This window comes from Myxine glutinosa, chromosome 3 (genome assembly GCF_964187855.1).
Source record: "Myxine glutinosa chromosome 3, kmMyxGlut1.1, whole genome shotgun sequence".
In the NCBI taxonomy this organism is placed as follows: Eukaryota; Metazoa; Chordata; class Myxini; order Myxiniformes; family Myxinidae; genus Myxine; species Myxine glutinosa.
This window is the reverse complement of record NC_136263.1, coordinates 28,459,800-28,477,946: the sequence shown is the minus strand read 5'-3', so window position 1 is coordinate 28,477,946 and position 18,147 is coordinate 28,459,800. Positions and strand designations below refer to the sequence as shown.

Below are 18,147 nucleotides of genomic sequence, written 5' to 3'. Positions count from 1 at the left end.
GAGTCGGGATTCGAACCCAGGCTAGACAGCCGAGTCGAGTGCACGTATCTCTCGGCTATAAAAACCAGTGGTGAGGGGTTCTTCAGGGCATTAATCTTCGTCTTGTGAAGATGCTCAGCAACTTCAACACAGGCGCAGTTTTGCGTCCCATGACAAACTAAAAAGCATAACTGGGTTTCTCAACAATCTTTTGTAACAAATTGTTCGATTTAGTCATCGGCATTTACTTCTAGACGAATTGTTTAACCGATTACAGGAGGCAAAATGAGTTTCAGAATCCCTACTATAATCCGATTTCAATCAGTAATGGTCGGCAAGGGTAATGCATTGACAACTGCACACATTGTGGGAAAGTGAGAATAAACGCCAACAAAAAAAAAACCTCAGTCTGCGAAGAAGAAATGATCCTTGACAATTCTGGGTAAAGGTTTCGTCGAAAAGGCTGCAGATCTAAATCCGTTGCAGTCGACTGCATCATAGAGTCGACTTCCTCATCAAGCCTGGGATACTCCATGACTGCTCCGCACTATCCAGTGTTCTAGGGGTGAATGAATACAAGTAACGGGTGAGTTTTTGGGAGACGGGCAAAATGCAACCATCGAGCGACTAACATCAATAAGGAAAACTAATCAAAGTATCATATACAAATATAACAGGAGATAGAGATACATGTGAAAAATATTAGGAATTTATTTATTTAAACCAAAAACACCAAAAAACAAGGGACATTAATCAGGATGCTCAGAATCATTTTCTCAGGAAAGTTCAAGGAATAGCCCTCCTTATGGCTGTTGTATATGCATGAAGCATGACATAGAAACTTGCTATTTGGGGAACAAGTCATTTAACCTAGGTTGCAATATAGATAGCAGAGCTGCAGAAGCTTAAACATTAGCAATTAGGAAGGCACTCGGTAGAGCGCATAGCTACGCCAGGCTGAACAGTTTGTTTTGTATCCCAATGATAGGCCGGATCTGGATTCGGACCTGAACTAAAATCGAATAGTCTTATCGTCACCGAACCAACTCGTCCCCCAAATTTAGTTATAACTCATCCACAACTTTAAAAAAAACTTGAGAGGTTCCAGGGAACCTGAACTCAACTGGTCTATATCAATATGGTTAGAATATGCATAATAGAACCACAAACTATATAGTTTATATATGCTAAAAATATATGACAAAAATTGTTTTTCAATATGGCCGCCCTGCCGCGCCCATTTTTGGGCGTGCAACACCCCAATGCAATCCCAAACTAGTTTATGTCTTAAAGATGCTGCATAACAAGTTTCATCAAATTTCATCAATATTCGTGACTTTTAGAGCGTAGACATTAGGGTGCATCAAACGCCCCATGATTTTCAAAAAGTTGTTGTATTTTAATGTCTATTCCCTCAAATGTTACACTTGTTGGTAGAAGTATGTATGCAAAAAATAGATGAAATCAGAGGTGGTCCTGGGTGGCCACCGGCCACTTTTATATATTTAGGGCCATTTAGGGCCACAGCTAAACTACTTTACAAGATAATGTAAAATTAACTACAAGATAATGTAAAATTAACCATTATACCTATATACAAAAGTAAAGTCCTACTTTTACTAAATGCCTAATATCAAACAGTTAAAACAACCTTACATGTCAATGTAAAATTAACCAAAATCGTTCTTCATATTACAAAGTTGTAGTACAGTGTTGTAGTATTGTACTTTCATTGATTAAAAGTTTGAAAATGTATTAAGCACAACGCCAATGTCACTACTCCAACTTTGCTCGTTTCCGCAAATTTGGCCTCGCTTTGCGGTCACATTCAACCACTTGAAGAAGATTTTGGAAGTGGTCTTCTCTTCTTGCAGTTGAGACAAAATCAGTTGCGAGCTTTACTGCTCTCTCCGCAGGGTCATTCACAACATTAAGCCCATCCACAATGGACTTGGCTGCCTTGAAGTGCTCATTGTTCTGCCAAGTGTCAACATCCTCTGTTAGGAAGGTCATATCTAGGTGAAGAAGGTTTACTGTAAACCACGAGTCCTCGTTCACAAGATCAGCCAGGGTTGTCGCTTCTGTAATTTTTGGAAATGACGGTTTGCCATATCCAGAACCGTAGCGGTGTTTTGGAGTGCTTGGCATTTCATCTGGTTGTATGGCCAGTAACACATCTGCAAGGGCACGACGATCCTTTTGAGGAATTGCATTGCTGAACAGTGCCAAAACAACCAGTTCTGGGGTTAAATACCACAAATGTCTATCAAAGGCTTTCACAGCGCTGACTGAAATGGTTGAGTTGACAGCTTTATAGTTGAGCAGAGTCTTGTAAAAGCACAAATCAAACCATGGGGCATTTGAAGCAGACTGACATATGAGCCACCAATCACAATAAATATAAACAACAAAAACAACAAACTCCTTCAGTTTTTTCTGTTGATGTTGTGTTGTTACAGTTCCTCGAGGTAGTAGAGAAATTTGCTCTTCAAGTAGGCATATTTTGATGGAATAAAGAATCTTTGACATCCACCTTGCTTTATGCATGGCCCCTGGTCTGTGGAGTGTTCCTTGTTTTGTGACATCATCATCGAGGACTACCTGGCAGAGTTGTGCCATTTCCTTGTAGTCTTCCCTACAGTATGAAGCGCTTGTGCGGATTGTGCTTAAAACCTTGTTTTTGCAGGATAAAAGCAGCTGTTGTGCATAGTCATTGTACATGGAAATGTCAATTTTGGTTAAACTTTCATTCTTTGCATGCGATATGCGTTCCCAATTCTTCTGGAATTTTTGGAACAAAGATACTTCTGGAGACTTTGATGCCTCAATTTTGAGAACGTCAAACACATGATCCAGGATTACCTCTCCAACATGATGGCGACATGCACACCACAGAAGAGCACGGTCCAGTTTTGATTGAATGGTAACACAGGCAGCTGTAACGTGTCCAGTGTTTGATGCTGTTGTGTCAAAACATAAGTTGACAACTGATTGTTTGCACTTCCATGAATGTAGATACGTGTAAGTGTGCTCGGCAATGATGTCACCTGATGACCTATCACTTCCAGGAGGATATCTAGCCACCCCCAGTAGCTTTACATCAGTGGCATTCCCAACCAACACTGGCAATCTTTCTTCCTTGACATTCTTGTTTGTGAGCGTTGGTATCTGCTTGCCATCCCAGTGAAGTGTTGCAGCTGTTGGGGCGATCCAATTTTCTTGAATATCTTTGGCGATAGCACTTGTTATTGATCGTCGAGCCTTATCAGCAGTTGAGTACGACTTGGCCACACGACGTGGATCACCTCCTGCCTCTTGAATTACAGCTTTGGTGAGCGCAACCTGTTGAACAGGAGTTATGTTTAGTCGAGTAGCAACAGACACAACTGAATGTCTTTTCAGAATATCATGAGGAATAAAGGCAGATGTACCTGCATATGTTGATCTGTGGTGACTACGCTTCCTTTGAAACTCTGGAATTGCCTCTTCTTCAGTTTCTTCCAAGCTATCTGCAGAGTCACTATCATCAGAGCATACAGAACTAATTGTCATCTCTTGTACACTGGATGATTCATGACGTTCTCGTCTTGAAGCTTCCGCTAAGAGGCGTTTTTCTTTTCTATGATCTTTATCAACTTTCTTCTTGTCAACACCACCAAATGAGGCTACTCTGTCAGATTTCATTGACTCTAAAAATACTCTATCTTCCTCATTCTTAATGTTTGTCATTGCATCTTTTGTCCATACACCAAAGGTCTTATCAAGACGTTCATTCATGGTTTGCAACTTAGCCAAAGTGCTTGGAGATTCTCGGCGAGAAACAGGTATTTGACGCAATTTGTTATTGTCATTAAGAAGGTCAAGTATTAGTTTGCAGCATTGATGGTCTGAAAGCATAGGAATATTTGCTTTAGTGTAGAATTTTTTCAGCTGGATAAGGACGATGCTGGCAGATTTCCATTTCAGTGGCTGAGTTTGTTTGCCTTCACATATTTCTTTCTGGATGTACCACATCACGCATCGAAGAACCTGCCGGCAAGTTGGGAGGCGGACTCCTGTCAATGTACCATCTGCTTCTGTAAAAGCATTGCCAAGACCAAAAATGGCACTTGCTAATCTGGTCTTCTTATCTGCCATCTGAAAGAAAATAAAGGATATTATTAGACTACTAGTATGGGACCCACGATTAGACCTCCGATTTCATTCATGTAAAAATACAAACTAATTATCAAACCATCGTTTTTTGCATAAAATTGTTATATTTGTATTCCTCTCATCAAGACCTTCAATTTGATACCAAACATGACTAGGTTTGGGTGTAAAATAACAAAATCAAACATTTTTACATAGTGCGGCCCCGAAAATGGCCCTAAATATATAAAAGTGGCCGGTGGCCACCCAGGACCACCTCTGATTTCATTTATTTTTTGCATACATACTTCTACCAACAAGTGTAACATTTGAGAGAATAGACATTAAAATCCAAGAACCTAAGGGCGTTTGATGCACCCTAGTAGACATCGAATTGTTTACAGACGACAGACAGATGACAGATGGACGACAGACACTGGGTGTCGACAAAAACTCAGCTGGACATAGTCCAGTTGAGGTTAATATATATATATATGAATGAATGAATGAATGATCGTTTTGAGGCCATTTTTCCCCGCTAGAGCGGGGGTTAGCCTTGCGGGCCCCATGACAATCACGGTTCCCTGTTTGAGGCAACGTTTTTATGGCCGGATGCCGTTCCTGACACCAACCCTTGGTCGCCTCTTACGATGCGCAGGGATACGGTGTACCTATTCTAAACCGGGGTACACACCGGGATATATATATATATATATATATATATATACATATAAAACAGACTTGGCATTTAATATGGAATATTTTTTTTGTGGGGGTGAACTTACTTTTCAAGATGACTTAGAACCAAAAGTTCATTGGAATTATGTTGAAATTAATCTAGATTTTGTTAATGTGACCTTTAAAAGAAACAAAAACCACATTTGACATTTCGAAACAAATAAATTGATCCTTGAAAGTGATGTAAACTGATATCGAACTCAATTCATGGACAGTACTGTGTTAAACTTCCGTACGTTTTCCAGAAGTATCTCTTTATTTTGCACATTAGCCAAAATTTTTTTTAACAAAAACAAAAGTTAAATTACGACTGGGATTACGGACAGTAAAATTACAGTTCAGTACTTCGTGTAACCCCCACGAGCATTCAGGAGAGCACGTACACGTTGAGGCATGCTGTTGACGAGATTTGCCAAGGTTTGGACAGGAATCGCTTGCCATGCAGTGACAATAGCCTGCTGCAATTCACGCACAGAGGTCGGCTGCTGGTCCAAGTGGTCGATTTGATGCGTTAATTCTGCCCACAAGTTCTCTATCGGATTCATATCCGGGGACATGGCAGGCCACTCCATATGCTCCACACCACGGTCAGCAAGAAAGTGTTGGATCATGCCAGCACGATGAGGCCGTGCATTGTCATCTTGGAAGACAAAGTTTCCTCGAAAGGCTGCACGAGCAAATGGAAGCAATGTTTCTTCCAGAATGGCCCTGTACTTGAACTGGTTCAGGTTTCCATTCAGAACAACCAGGTCAGTTTTGCCCCCTGCATGAAAAGCAGCCCAAACAGTCACCCCACCACATCCAGCTTGGACTCTTGGCACTATACAATCTTTGTTGAGGACTTCATGCACTTGTCTGCGCACTCGGACGTGGCCATCTTGACGATAGACCAGAAATCTAGACTCGTCACTGAAGATCACGTGATTCCAGTGTCCTGGCTGCCATTGACGGTGCTCTCTGGCCCACTGCAATCGGCGCTGGCGGTGTTGTCTGGTCAGGCGTGGCTTTCTCAGGGGACGCCTGGCATGATAGCCTGCTTGAACCAGTCGTTGGTTGACTAGCCTTCTGGATACAGGCACATTTGTCAGTTGCTGCCACTCAGCCCTAAGCCGATTAGCTGACTTGGTACGGCCATTGCGGACTAACCGGTGCAGCTGGTGATCATCCCTCCTTGTGGTTCTGCGGGGATGTCCTGGCCTCGGTATTGGATTAGGGACACCCCTCTGAGCATTTCGTTTCAGGATCTTTGACACCTGACCTTGAGTGATGCCATACTGCCGAGCAATAGCACGCTGTTTCATGCCGCAATTTCGTAAAGCCACCACTCCATGACAAACAGCATTGTCGAGTTGACAGACCATCTCCAGAGGAAGTGGCAATAACTTTTGGAGACGTGCAGCTGTTGTTTTCCACAAATACAGAACGCAACAACCCTTGTATACCCGACTGTGAAGCCAATCATCAAATGCACCTGTCCGTACATTTTGCCACGCCACCTGTGATATAATCCTGTTGTTGACTTCATGCTGCGACAGACAATCAGTGACATGGTTCTTTTAACAAATAAATAACCAAAGTGTAAAAGAAACTCACCAGATTGATATACTGAGTTAAGAAAGTAAACCCAAGTCAAGAAAAAAAAATATTCCATATTAAATGCCAAGTCTGTATATATAAAAATCGCTTTTCACTTGAGCTCTCAATGGTGAAGAATCACTAAAAAAATTAAATAATTCTGGTATCCGAGTGCATATTCAGATTTTCACCAAAAATTAAATAGATTCGGTCTTACCACACACCCAATCTGTCCACTAAGTTTTGTCCAATTCCATCCATAACTTTTTGAGATATCGTGCGATGTATCGGTTTCAGCACGATCACTCAATAGTGAATAGGTGGATCAGACTCGGCAACGGTTGCGAGAGTGAGATGTGCATGGAAGAAGTTTCGGGAACTGAGTGGCGTGCTGATGAGGAGGGGAGTGTCGTTGAAGCTGAAGGGAAAGGTGTATGCTGCATGTGTGAGAAATGTTATGATTTATGGGAGCGAGACATGGGTAATGAACGTAGAGCAGCAACGAAGATTGGAAAGGGTGGAAATGCGAATGGTTCGGTGGATGTGTGGAGTATCGTTGAGAGAGAGGAAGACAAATGATGAATTGCGAAAGATGATGGGAATAGAGCCTGTGATTGATGCTGTGAAGAGAAACAGTTTGAGATGGTTTGGTGATGTGTTGAGGAAGGATGAAAGTGAGTGGTTGAGAAGAGTGATGGAAATGAATGTAGAAGGAAGTAGAGGACGGGGAAGACCGAGAAAGAATTGGCTAAAGATTGTGGAAGAAGAAATGCAGGCAAAGGGGTTAACAAGGAGAGATGCAGAAAATAGGACAAGATGGAGAAGATTGTCATGGGGACCACAAGGCTAACCCCCGCTCTTGCAGGGAAAAATGGCCTTAAAATGTCTGTTGTTGTTTGTACTCAATAGTGAAGAATCACTTTCAAAATTCGAATAGCCGGATCCGTATCTTCACCAAAATTTAATCAATTCTTCCTAGTCACATTTCGTCTGAATCCGTCCACAACTTTTTGAGACATCTTGTTCACAGACAAACAGACAGACAGACAGGGGTGAAAACATAACCTCCATCCACCTTCAGTGGCGAAGGTAATTGGTCAGGAACAAGACGAAGCAGAGTTAAACAATAGTAATGTTAAAGAAATCAAAATAGCTAACTATGGTTTTCCTTTCCCTTTTATGCGAAGCTATGCTCCAAAAGTATAAAAGTAAAAGGGAACACATCGACAACAAGCTAGTTCTTCATTCTACAAGAAACCTAAATCTGATCATAATCCGTGCGAGGGGAACAAATACACATCCAGAACATTGAACAAATCCAGAACGAAATAACAAACACTTCCCAATTAAAAAGTCAAATGTAAAAGCACTCTGGAGAATTAGAAATAGCAAGTTTTGAAGCATAACCACCTTTAGGTTTAGCAAGTTTTTGTTGCAAGTTTTGCAACAAAGGTTTAGCAAGTTTTGAAGCATGCAGATTTGAAAAGGAAAGGGAGAGGAAGGAAGGCAATGACTGAAAGGGGAGTGAGGGAGTAGCACATGGGCAAAGGGGATTGACCTCTGCTTGATCTACAGTAAATCGCTTGTTGAAGGTAAAGTACCATCCACCTGGAGAAAAAACAATCTGCCAATCCACAAGATAGTATGGAGACGAGTGAGGCAACTACCAAGCTGTTAGTTTAACCCCAGTTGTTGGCAAAATCGACATGGAAAAACTCGTGAAAGAAGTCATTGCAGAACACGTGGAATATGCAGCAATCTATTCTCAAACAGGTAGCACTGCGTCTTCAGAAATCGCAGATAATGTGTTCCTCCACGACTGGAAGGCATGGACGGTACAGCAGACGAGCTGTACATGATGAATCGAGGACATCAACGAAAACTATTCAAGAACCAAAATAGAATCAGCTTGTCCTTGTCGGCAAAACAACTCATCCACTATGTTTTGTCATCCGTCCATGCAAAACTTTTTGAAATATGCTATATATCGTGTTTTGGCTCCATCTCTCAAATCTTTGGTGAAGAATCACTTCAAAAAAAGTTTTAAAAGTCATCGAATCCAGTTTCGGATCTTCACCAGAATCCAAATAATTTAATCCTTGTCACACACTCAACCAGTCCATCAAGTGACATCCAAATCTGTCCACACTTTGAGATATCCTGGTGGCAGGCAGACAGACAGATGGTAAGATAGACAGGGGTGAAAACAACCTGTGTCCACCTTCGATGGTGGGATAAAGAGATGGAAAAACATTCAATTAGAGAACAGTAACATATTGGGACTACATTCCCAACACAGTGCGGTGGTCGAGAGATTGGGACCACATTCCCAATACAGTGCGGTGGTCGAGAGATTGGGACCACATTCCCAATACAGTGAGGTGGTCGAGAGATTGGGACCACATTCCCAATACAGTGCGGTGGTCGAGAGTTTGGGACCACATTCCCAATACAGTGCGGTGGTCGAGAGATTGGGACCACATTCCCAATACAGTGCGGTGGTCGAGAGTTTGGGACCACATTCCCAATACAGTGCGGTGGTCGAGAGTTTGGGACCACATTCCCAATACAGTGCGGTGGTCGAGAGATTGGGACCACATTCCCAATACAGTGCGGTGGTCGAGAGATTGGGACCACATTCCCAATACAGTGCGGTGGTCGAGAGTTTGGGACCACATTACCAATACAGTGCGGTGGTCGAGAGTTTTGTACAGCATTCCCAATACAGTGCGGTGGTCGAGAGTTTGGGACCACATTATCAATACAGTGCGGTGGTCGAGAGTTTGGGACCACATTCCCAATACAGTGCGGTGGTCGAGAGTTTGGGACCACATTCCCAATACAGTGTGGTGGTCGAGAGTTTGGGACCACATTCCCAATACAGTGTGGCGGTCGAGAGATTGGGACCACATTCCCAATACAGTGCGGTGGTCGAGAGATTGGGACCACATTCCCAATACAGTGCGGTAGTCGAGAGTTTGGGACCACATTACCAATACAGTGCAGTGGTCGAGAGTTTGGTACAGCATTCCCAATACAGTGCGGTGGTCGAGAGTTTGGGACCACATTACCAATACAGTGCGGTGGTCGAGAGATTGGGACCACATTCCCAATACAGTGCGGTGGTCGAGAGATTGGGACCACATTCCCAATACAGTGCGGTGGTCGAGAGATTGGGACCACATTCCCAATACCAAGTGCGGTGCTCGAGTTTGTTACAGCATTTCCAATACAGTGCGGTGCTCGAGAGTTTGTTACAGCATTCCCAATACCAAGTGCGGTGCTCGAGAGTTTGTTACAGCATTCCCAATACCAAGTGCGGTGGTCGAGAGTTTGTTACAGCATTCCCAATACCAAGTGCGGTGCTCGAGAGTTTGTTACAGCATTCCCAATACCAAGTGCAGTGGTCGAGAGTTTGTTACAGCATTCCCAATACCAAGTGCGGTGCTCGAGAGTTTGTTACAGCATTCCCAATACCAAGTGCGGTGCTCGAGAGTTTGTTACAGCATTCCCAATACCAAGTGCGGTGCTCGAGAGTTTGTTACAGCATTCCCAATACCAAGTGCGGTGCTCGAGAGTTTGTTACAGCATTCCCAATACCAAGTGCGGTGCTCGAGAGTTTGTTACAGCATTCCCAATACCAAGTGCGGTGCTCGAGAGTTTGTTACAGCATTCCCAATACCAAGTGCGGTGGTCGAGAGTTTGTGACAGCATTCCCAATCAGAGTGCGGTGCTCGAGAGTTTGTTACAGCATTCCCAATACCAAGTGCGGTGCTCGAGAGTTTGTTACAGCATTCCCAATACCAAGTGCGGTGCTCGAGAGTTTGTTACAGCATTCTCAATACCAAGTGCGGTGCTCGAGAGTTTGTTACAGCATTCCCAATACCAAGTGCGGTGCTCGAGAGTTTGTTACAGCATTCCCAATACCAAGTGCGGTGGTCGAGAGTTTGGGACCACATTATCAATACAGTGCGGTGGTCGAGAGTTTGGGACCACATTCCCAATACAGTGCGGTGGTCGAGAGTTTGGGACCACATTCCCAATACAGTGCGGTGGTCGAGAGTTTTGTACAGCATTCCCAATACAGTGCGGTGGTCGAGAGTTTGGGACCACATTATCAATACAGTGCGGTGGTCGAGAGTTTGGGACCACATTCCCAATACAGTGCGGTGGTCGAGAGTTTGGGACCACATTCCCAATACAGTGTGGTGGTCGAGAGTTTGGGACCACATTCCCAATGCAGTGTGGCGGTCGAGAGATTGGGACCACATTCCCAATACAGTGCGGTGGTCGAGAGATTGGGACCACATTCCCAATACAGTGCGGTAGTCGAGAGTTTGGGACCACATTGCCAATACAGTGCAGTGGTCGAGAGTTTGGTACAGCATTCCCAATACAGTGCGGTGGTCGAGAGTTTGGGACCACATTACCAATACAGTGCGGTGGTCGAGAGTTTGGGACCACATTCCCAATACAGTGCGGTGGTCGAGAGATTGGGACCACATTCCCAATACAGTGCGGTGGTCGAGAGATTGGGACCACATTCCCAATACCAAGTGCGGTGCTCGAGTTTGTTACAGCATTCCCAATACAGTGCGGTGCTCGAGAGTTTGTTACAGCATTCCCAATACAGTGCGGTGCTCGAGAGTTTGTTACAGCATTCCCAATACCAAGTGCGGTGCTCGAGAGTTTGTTACAGCATTCCCAATACCAAGTGCAGTGGTCGAGAGTTTGTTACAGCATTCCCAATACCAAGTGCGATGCTCGAGAGTTTGTTACAGCATTCCCAATACCAAGTGCGGTGCTCGAGAGTTTGTTACAGCATTCCCAATACCAAGTGCGGTGCTCGAGAGTTTGTTACAGCATTCCCAATACCAAGTGCGGTGCTCGAGAGTTTGTTACAGCATTCCCAATACCAAGTGCGGTGCTCGAGAGTTTGTTACAGCATTCTCAATACCAAGTGCGGTGCTCGAGAGTTTGTTACAGCATTCTCAATACCAAGTGCGGTGCTCGAGAGTTTGTTACAGCATTCCCAATACCAAGTGCGGTGGTCGAGTTTGTTACAGCATTCCCAATACAAAGTGCAATGCTCGAGAGTTTGTTACAGCATAACAAATGCAAATGGAATCTCCCGCGATGAAGCTATCTCTGAGGGCCTTTCACTCACTCACCGCAGGCAGGTAGGTGGTCTTTCTGTCTTCTACCGACTCCTCTCCGGCCTTGCTCCCCCAGCTCTCTCTGTGCTCTGTCCCCCCAATATTCCTTCAGGTCGCACAAGATCTGCCTGCAACCCTCTTATGGTTAAACTGCCAAAGTCTAGGCTCTCTGCTCACCTTCACTCTTTCATTCCCCTTTTCTCCCGCCTCTGGAACAAACTCCCCCACTCCCTTCAATCCCACTCCTCCCTCCAGGTCTTTAAAACAGCTGTTCACCACCATCTCTTATCTTCCCCCATCGAAAACCTTGATCTTTTCTACCCCCGGTAATTCACCCCAGAGTCCTTGCAGTGTTCATATGTTTTAATCCTCTCCCACCTCCCCCCAAGTCCTCCCGATGTCCCTGCTCTCAAATGTTGTGTTTGTGTCCTTCCCCTTCTTCCCCCTCTCTTTTGTGTCCTCCCCCCTCTCTCCCCATCTTGTCTGCCGCTCCCCTTGTTTTTTGTGTTTTGTGTGTCGGTTTGTCTTTTTGTGTGATTAATGTTTGCTCTTTCACGAGCCTCGATCTTGTATACAAAAAAAAAAAAAAAAAAAAAAAAAAAAAAAAAAAAAAAAAAAAAAAAAAAAAAAAAAAAAAAAAAAAAAAAAAAAAAAAAAAAAAAAAAAAAAAAAAAAAAAAAAAAAAAAAAAGTGCAATGCTCGAGAGTTTGTTACAGCATTCCCAATACCAAGTGCGGTGCTCGAGAGTTTGTTACAGCATTCCCAATACAGTGCGGTGCTCGAGAGTTTGTTACAGCATTCCCAATACCAAGTGCGGTGCTCGAGAGTTTGTTACAGCATTCCCAATACCAAGTGCGGTGCTCGAGAGTTTGTTACAGCATTCCCAATACCAAGTGCGGTGCTCGAGAGTTTGTTACAGCATTCCCAATACTAAGTGCGGTGCTCGAGAGTTTGTTACAGCATTCCCAATACAGTGCGGTGGTCGAGAGTTTGTTACAGCATTCCCAATACAATGCGGTGCTCGAGAGTTTGTTACAGCATTCCCAATACAGTGCGGTGCTCGAGAGTTTGTTACAGCATTCCCAATACAGTGCGGTGCTCGAGAGTTTGTTACAGCATTCCCAATACCAAGTGCGGTGCTCGAGAGTTTGTTACAGCATTCCCAATACAGTGCGGTAGTCGAGAGTTTGTTACAGCATTCCCAATACCAAGTGCGATGCTCGAGAGTTTGTTACAGCATTCCCAATACCAAATGCGGTGCTCGAGAGTGTTACAGCATTCCCAATACAGTGCGGTGCTCGAGAGTTTGTTACAGCATTCCCAATACAGTGCGGTGCTCGAGAGTTTGTTACAGCATTCCCAATACCAAGTGCGGTGCTCGAGAGTTTGTTACAGCATTCCCAATACAGTGCGGTGCTCGAGAGTTTGTTACAGCATTCCCAATACAGTGCGGTGCTCGAGAGTTTGTTACAGCATTCCCAATACAGTGCGGTGCTCGAGAGTTTGTTACAGCATTCCCAATACAGTGCGGTGCTCGAGAGTTTGTTACAGCATTCCCAATACCAAGTGCGGTGCTCGAGAGTTTGTTACAGCATTCCCAATACAGTGCGGTGCTCGAGTTTGTTACAGCATTCCCAATACAGTGCGGTGCTCGAGAGTTTGTTACAACATTACCAATACAGTGCAGTGGTCGAGAGTTTGGTACAGCATTCCCAATACAGTGCGGTGGTCGAGAGTTTGGGACCACATTACCAATACAGTGCGGTGGTCGAGAGTTTGGGACCACATTCCCAATACAGTGCGGTGGTCGAGAGTTTGGGACCACATTCCCAATACAGTGCGGTGGTTGAGAGATTGGGACCACATTCCCAATACAGTGCGGTGGTCGAGAGATTGGGACCACATTCCCAATACCAAGTGCGGTGCTCGAGTTTGTTACAGCATTCCCAATGCAGTGCGGTGCTCGAGAGTTTGTTACAGTATTTCCAATACAGTGCGGTGCTCGAGAGTTTGTTACAGCATTCCCAATACCAAGTGCGGTGCTCGAGAGTTTGTTACAGCATTCCCAATACCAAGTGCGGTGCTCGAGAGTTTGTTACAGCATTCCCAATACCAAGTGCGGTGCTCGAGAGTTTGTTACAGCATTCCCAATACCAAGTGCAGTGGTCGAGAGTTTGTTACAGCATTCCCAATACCAAGTGCGGTGCTCGAGAGTTTGTTACAGCATTCCCAATACCAAGTGCGGTGCTCGAGAGTTTGTTACAGCATTCCCAATACCAAGTGCGGTGCTCGAGAGTTTGTTACAGCATTCCCAATACCAAGTGCGGTGCTCGAGAGTTTGTTACAGCATTCCCAATACCAAGTGCGGTGCTCGAGAGTTTGTTACAGCATTCCCAATACCAAGTGCGGTGCTCGAGAGTTTGTTACAGCATTCCCAATACCAAGTGCGGTGGTCGAGAGTTTGTTACAGCATTCCCAATCAGAGTGCGGTGCTCGAGAGTTTGTTACAGCATTCCCAATACCAAGTGCGGTGCTCGAGAGTTTGTTACAGCATTCCCAATACCAAGTGCGGTGCTCGAGAGTTTGTTACAGCATTCTCAATACCAAGTGCGGTGCTCGAGAGTTTGTTACAGCATTCCCAATACCAAGTGCGGTGCTCGAGAGTTTGTTACAGCATTCCCAATACCAAGTGCGGTGGTCGAGTTTGTTACAGCATTCCCAATACAAAGTGCAATGCTCGAGAGTTTGTTACAGCATTCCCAATACCAAGTGCAATGCTCGAGAGTTTGTTACAGCATTCCCAATACCAAGTGCGGTGCTCGAGAGTTTGTTACAGCATTCCCAATACAGTGCGGTGCTCGAGAGTTTGTTACAGCATTCCCAATACCAAGTGCGGTGCTCGAGAGTTTGTTACAGCATTCCCAATACCAAGTGCGGTGCTCGAGAGTTTGTTACAGCATTCCCAATACCAAGTGCGGTGCTCGAGAGTTTGTTACAGCATTCCCAATACTAAGTGCGGTGCTCGAGAGTTTGTTACAGCATTCCCAATACAGTGCGGTGGTCGAGAGTTTGTTACAGCATTCCCAATACAGTGCGGTGCTCGAGAGTTTGTTACAGCATTCCCAATACAGTGCGGTGCTCGAGAGTTTGTTACAGCATTCCCAATACCAAGTGCGGTGCTCGAGAGTTTGTTACAGCATTCCCAATACAGTGCGGTGCTCGAGAGTTTGTTACAGCATTCCCAATACCAAGTGCGGTGCTCGAGAGTTTGTTACAGCATTCCCAATACAGTGCGGTAGTCGAGAGTTTGTTACAGCATTCCCAATACCAAGTGCGATGCTCGAGAGTTTGTTACAGCATTCCCAATACCAAATGCGGTGCTCGAGAGTTTGTTACAGCATTCCCAATACAGTGCGGTGCTCGAGAGTTTGTTACAGCATTCCCAATACAGTGCGGTGCTCGAGAGTTTGTTACAGCATTCCCAATACCAAGTGCGGTGCTCGAGAGTTTGTTACAGCATTCCCAATACAGTGCGGTGCTCGAGAGTTTGTTACAGCATTCCCAATACAGTGCGGTGCTCGAGAGTTTGTTACAGCATTCCCAATACAGTGCGGTGCTCGAGAGTTTGTCACAGCATTCCCAATACCAAGTGCGGTGCTCGAGAGTTTGTTACAGCATTCCCAATACAGTGCGGTGCTCGAGAGTTTGTTACAGCATTCCCAATACAGTGCAGTGCTCGAGAGTTTGTTACAGCATTACCAATACAGTGCGGTGGTCGAGAGTTTGGTACAGCATTCCCAATACAGTGCGGTGGTCGAGAGTTTGGGACCACATTACCAATACAGTGCGGTGGTCGAGAGTTTGGGACCACATTCCCAATACAGTGCGGTGGTCGAGAGTTTGGGACCACATTCCCAATACAGTGCGGTGGTTGAGAGATTGGGACCACATTCCCAATACAGTGCGGTGGTCGAGAGATTGGGACCACATTCCCAATACCAAGTGCGGTGCTCGAGTTTGTTACAGCATTCCCAATGCAGTGCGGTGCTCGAGAGTTTGTTACAGTATTTCCAATACAGTGCGGTGCTCGAGAGTTTGTTACAGCATTCCCAATACCAAGTGCGGTGCTCGAGAGTTTGTTACAGCATTCCCAATACCAAGTGCGGTGCTCGAGAGTTTGTTACAGCATTCCCAATACCAAGTGCGGTGCTCGAGAGTTTGTTACAGCATTCCCAATACCAAGTGCGGTGGTCGAGAGTTTGTTACAGCATTCCCAATCAGAGTGCGGTGCTCGAGAGTTTGTTACAGCATTCCCAATACCAAGTGCGGTGCTCGAGAGTTTGTTACAGCATTCCCAATACCAAGTGCGGTGCTCGAGAGTTTGTTACAGCATTCTCAATACCAAGTGCGGTGCTCGAGAGTTTGTTACAGCATTCCCAATACCAAGTGCGGTGCTCGAGAGTTTGTTACAGCATTCCCAATACCAAGTGCGGTGGTCGAGTTTGTTACAGCATTCCCAATACAAAGTGCAATGCTCGAGAGTTTGTTACAGCATTCCCAATACCAAGTGCAATGCTCGAGAGTTTGTTACAGCATTCCCAATACCAAGTGCGGTGCTCGAGAGTTTGTTACAGCATTCCCAATGCAGTGCGGTGCTCGAGAGTTTGTTACAGCATTCCCAATACCAAGTGCGGTGCTCGAGAGTTTGTTACAGCATTCCCAATACCAAGTGCGGTTCTCGAGAGTTTGTTACAGCATTCCCAATACCAAGTGCGGTGCTCGAGAGTTTGTTACAGCATTCCCAATACTAAGTGCGGTGCTCGAGAGTTTGTTACAGCATTCCCAATACAGTGCGGTGGTCGAGAGTTTGTTACAGCATTCCCAATACAGTGCGGTGCTCGAGAGTTTGTTACAGCATTCCCAATACCAAGTGCGGTGCTCGAGAGTTTGTTACAGCATTCCCAATACCAAGTGCGGTGCTCGAGAGTTTGTTACAGCATTCCCAATACAGTGCGGTGCTCGAGAGTTTGTTACAGCATTCCCAATACCAAGTGCGGTGCTCGAGAGTTTGTTACAGCATTCCCAATACAGTGCGGTAGTCGAGAGTTTGTTACAGCATTCCCAATACCAAGTGCGATGCTCGAGAGTTTGTTACAGCATTCCCAATACCAAATGCGGTGCTCGAGAGTTTGTTACAGCATTCCCAATACAGTGCGGTGCTCGAGAGTTTGTTACAGCATTCCCAATACAGTGCGGTGCTCGAGAGTTTGTTACAGCATTCCCAATACCAAGTGCGGTGCTCGAGAGTTTGTTACAGCATTCCCAATACAGTGCGGTGCTCGAGAGTTTGTTACAGCATTCCCAATACAGTGCGGTGCTCGAGAGTTTGTTACAGCATTCCCAATACAGTGCGGTGCTCGAGAGTTTGTCACAGCATTCCCAATACCAAGTGCGGTGCTCGAGAGTTTGTTACAGCATTCCCAATACAGTGCGGTGCTCGAGAGTTTGTTACAGCATTCCCAATACAGTGCGGTGCTCGAGAGTTTGTTACAACATTACCAATACAGTGCAGTGGTCGAGAGTTTGGTACAGCATTCCCAATACAGTGCGGTGGTCGAGAGTTTGGGACCACATTACCAATACAGTGCGGTGGTCGAGAGTTTGGGACCACATTCCAAATACAGTGCGGTGGTCGAGAGATTGGGACCACATTCCCAATACAGTGCGGTGGTCGAGAGATTGGGACCACATTCCCAATACCAAGTGCGGTGCTTGAGTTTGTTACAGCATTCCCAATACAGTGCGGTGCTCGAGAGTTTGTTACAGCATTTCCAATACAGTGCGGTGCTCGAGAGTTTGTTACAGCATTCCCAATACCAAGTGCGGTGCTCGAGAGTTTGTTACAGCATTCCCAATACCAAGTGCGGTGCTCGAGAGTTTGTTACAGCATTCCCAATACCAAGTGCGGTGCTCGAGAGTTTGTTACAGCATTCCCAATACCAAGTGCAGTGGTCGAGAGTTTGTTACAGCATTCCCAATACCAAGTGCGGTGCTCGAGAGTTTGTTACAGCATTCCCAATACCAAGTGCGGTGCTCGAGAGTTTGTTACAGCATTCCCAATACCAAGTGCGGTGCTCGAGAGTTTGTTACAGCATTCCCAATACCAAGTGCGGTGCTCAAGAGTTTGTTACAGCATTCCCAATACCAAGTGCGGTGCTCGAGAGTTTTTTTCAGCATTCCCAATACCAAGTGCGGTGCTCGAGAGTTTGTTACAGCATTCCCAATACCAAGTGCGGTGCTCGAGAGTTTGTTACAGCATTCCCAATACCAAGTGCGGTGCTCGAGAGTTTGTTACAGCATTCCCAATACCAAGTGCGGTGCTCGAGAGTTTGTTACAGCATTCCCAATACCAAGTGCGGTGCTCGAGAGTTTGTTACAGCATTCCCAATACCAAGTGCGGTGGTCGAGAGTTTGTTACAGCATTCCCAATCAGAGTGCGGTGCTCGAGAGTTTGTTACAGCATTCCCAATACCAAGTGCGGTGCTCGAGAGTTTGTTACAGCATTCCC

At 45.3% G+C, this 18,147-nt stretch overlaps 1 protein-coding gene across 2 annotated transcripts in view; it reads right to left on the bottom strand.

The window, feature by feature from the left end:
• Positions 1 to 18,147, bottom strand: part of LOC137415394 (uncharacterized) — a 206,146-nt gene that overhangs the window by 174,041 nt on the left and 13,958 nt on the right. For both annotated transcript variants that reach the window (XM_078773789.1, XM_078773790.1), the window contains exon 2: positions 383 to 538. In XM_078773789.1, coding sequence (XP_078629915.1) covers positions 383 to 514 — 132 coding nt within the window. In that variant the 5' untranslated portion in view covers positions 515 to 538. The remainder of the gene's footprint in view (positions 1 to 382; positions 539 to 18,147) is intronic.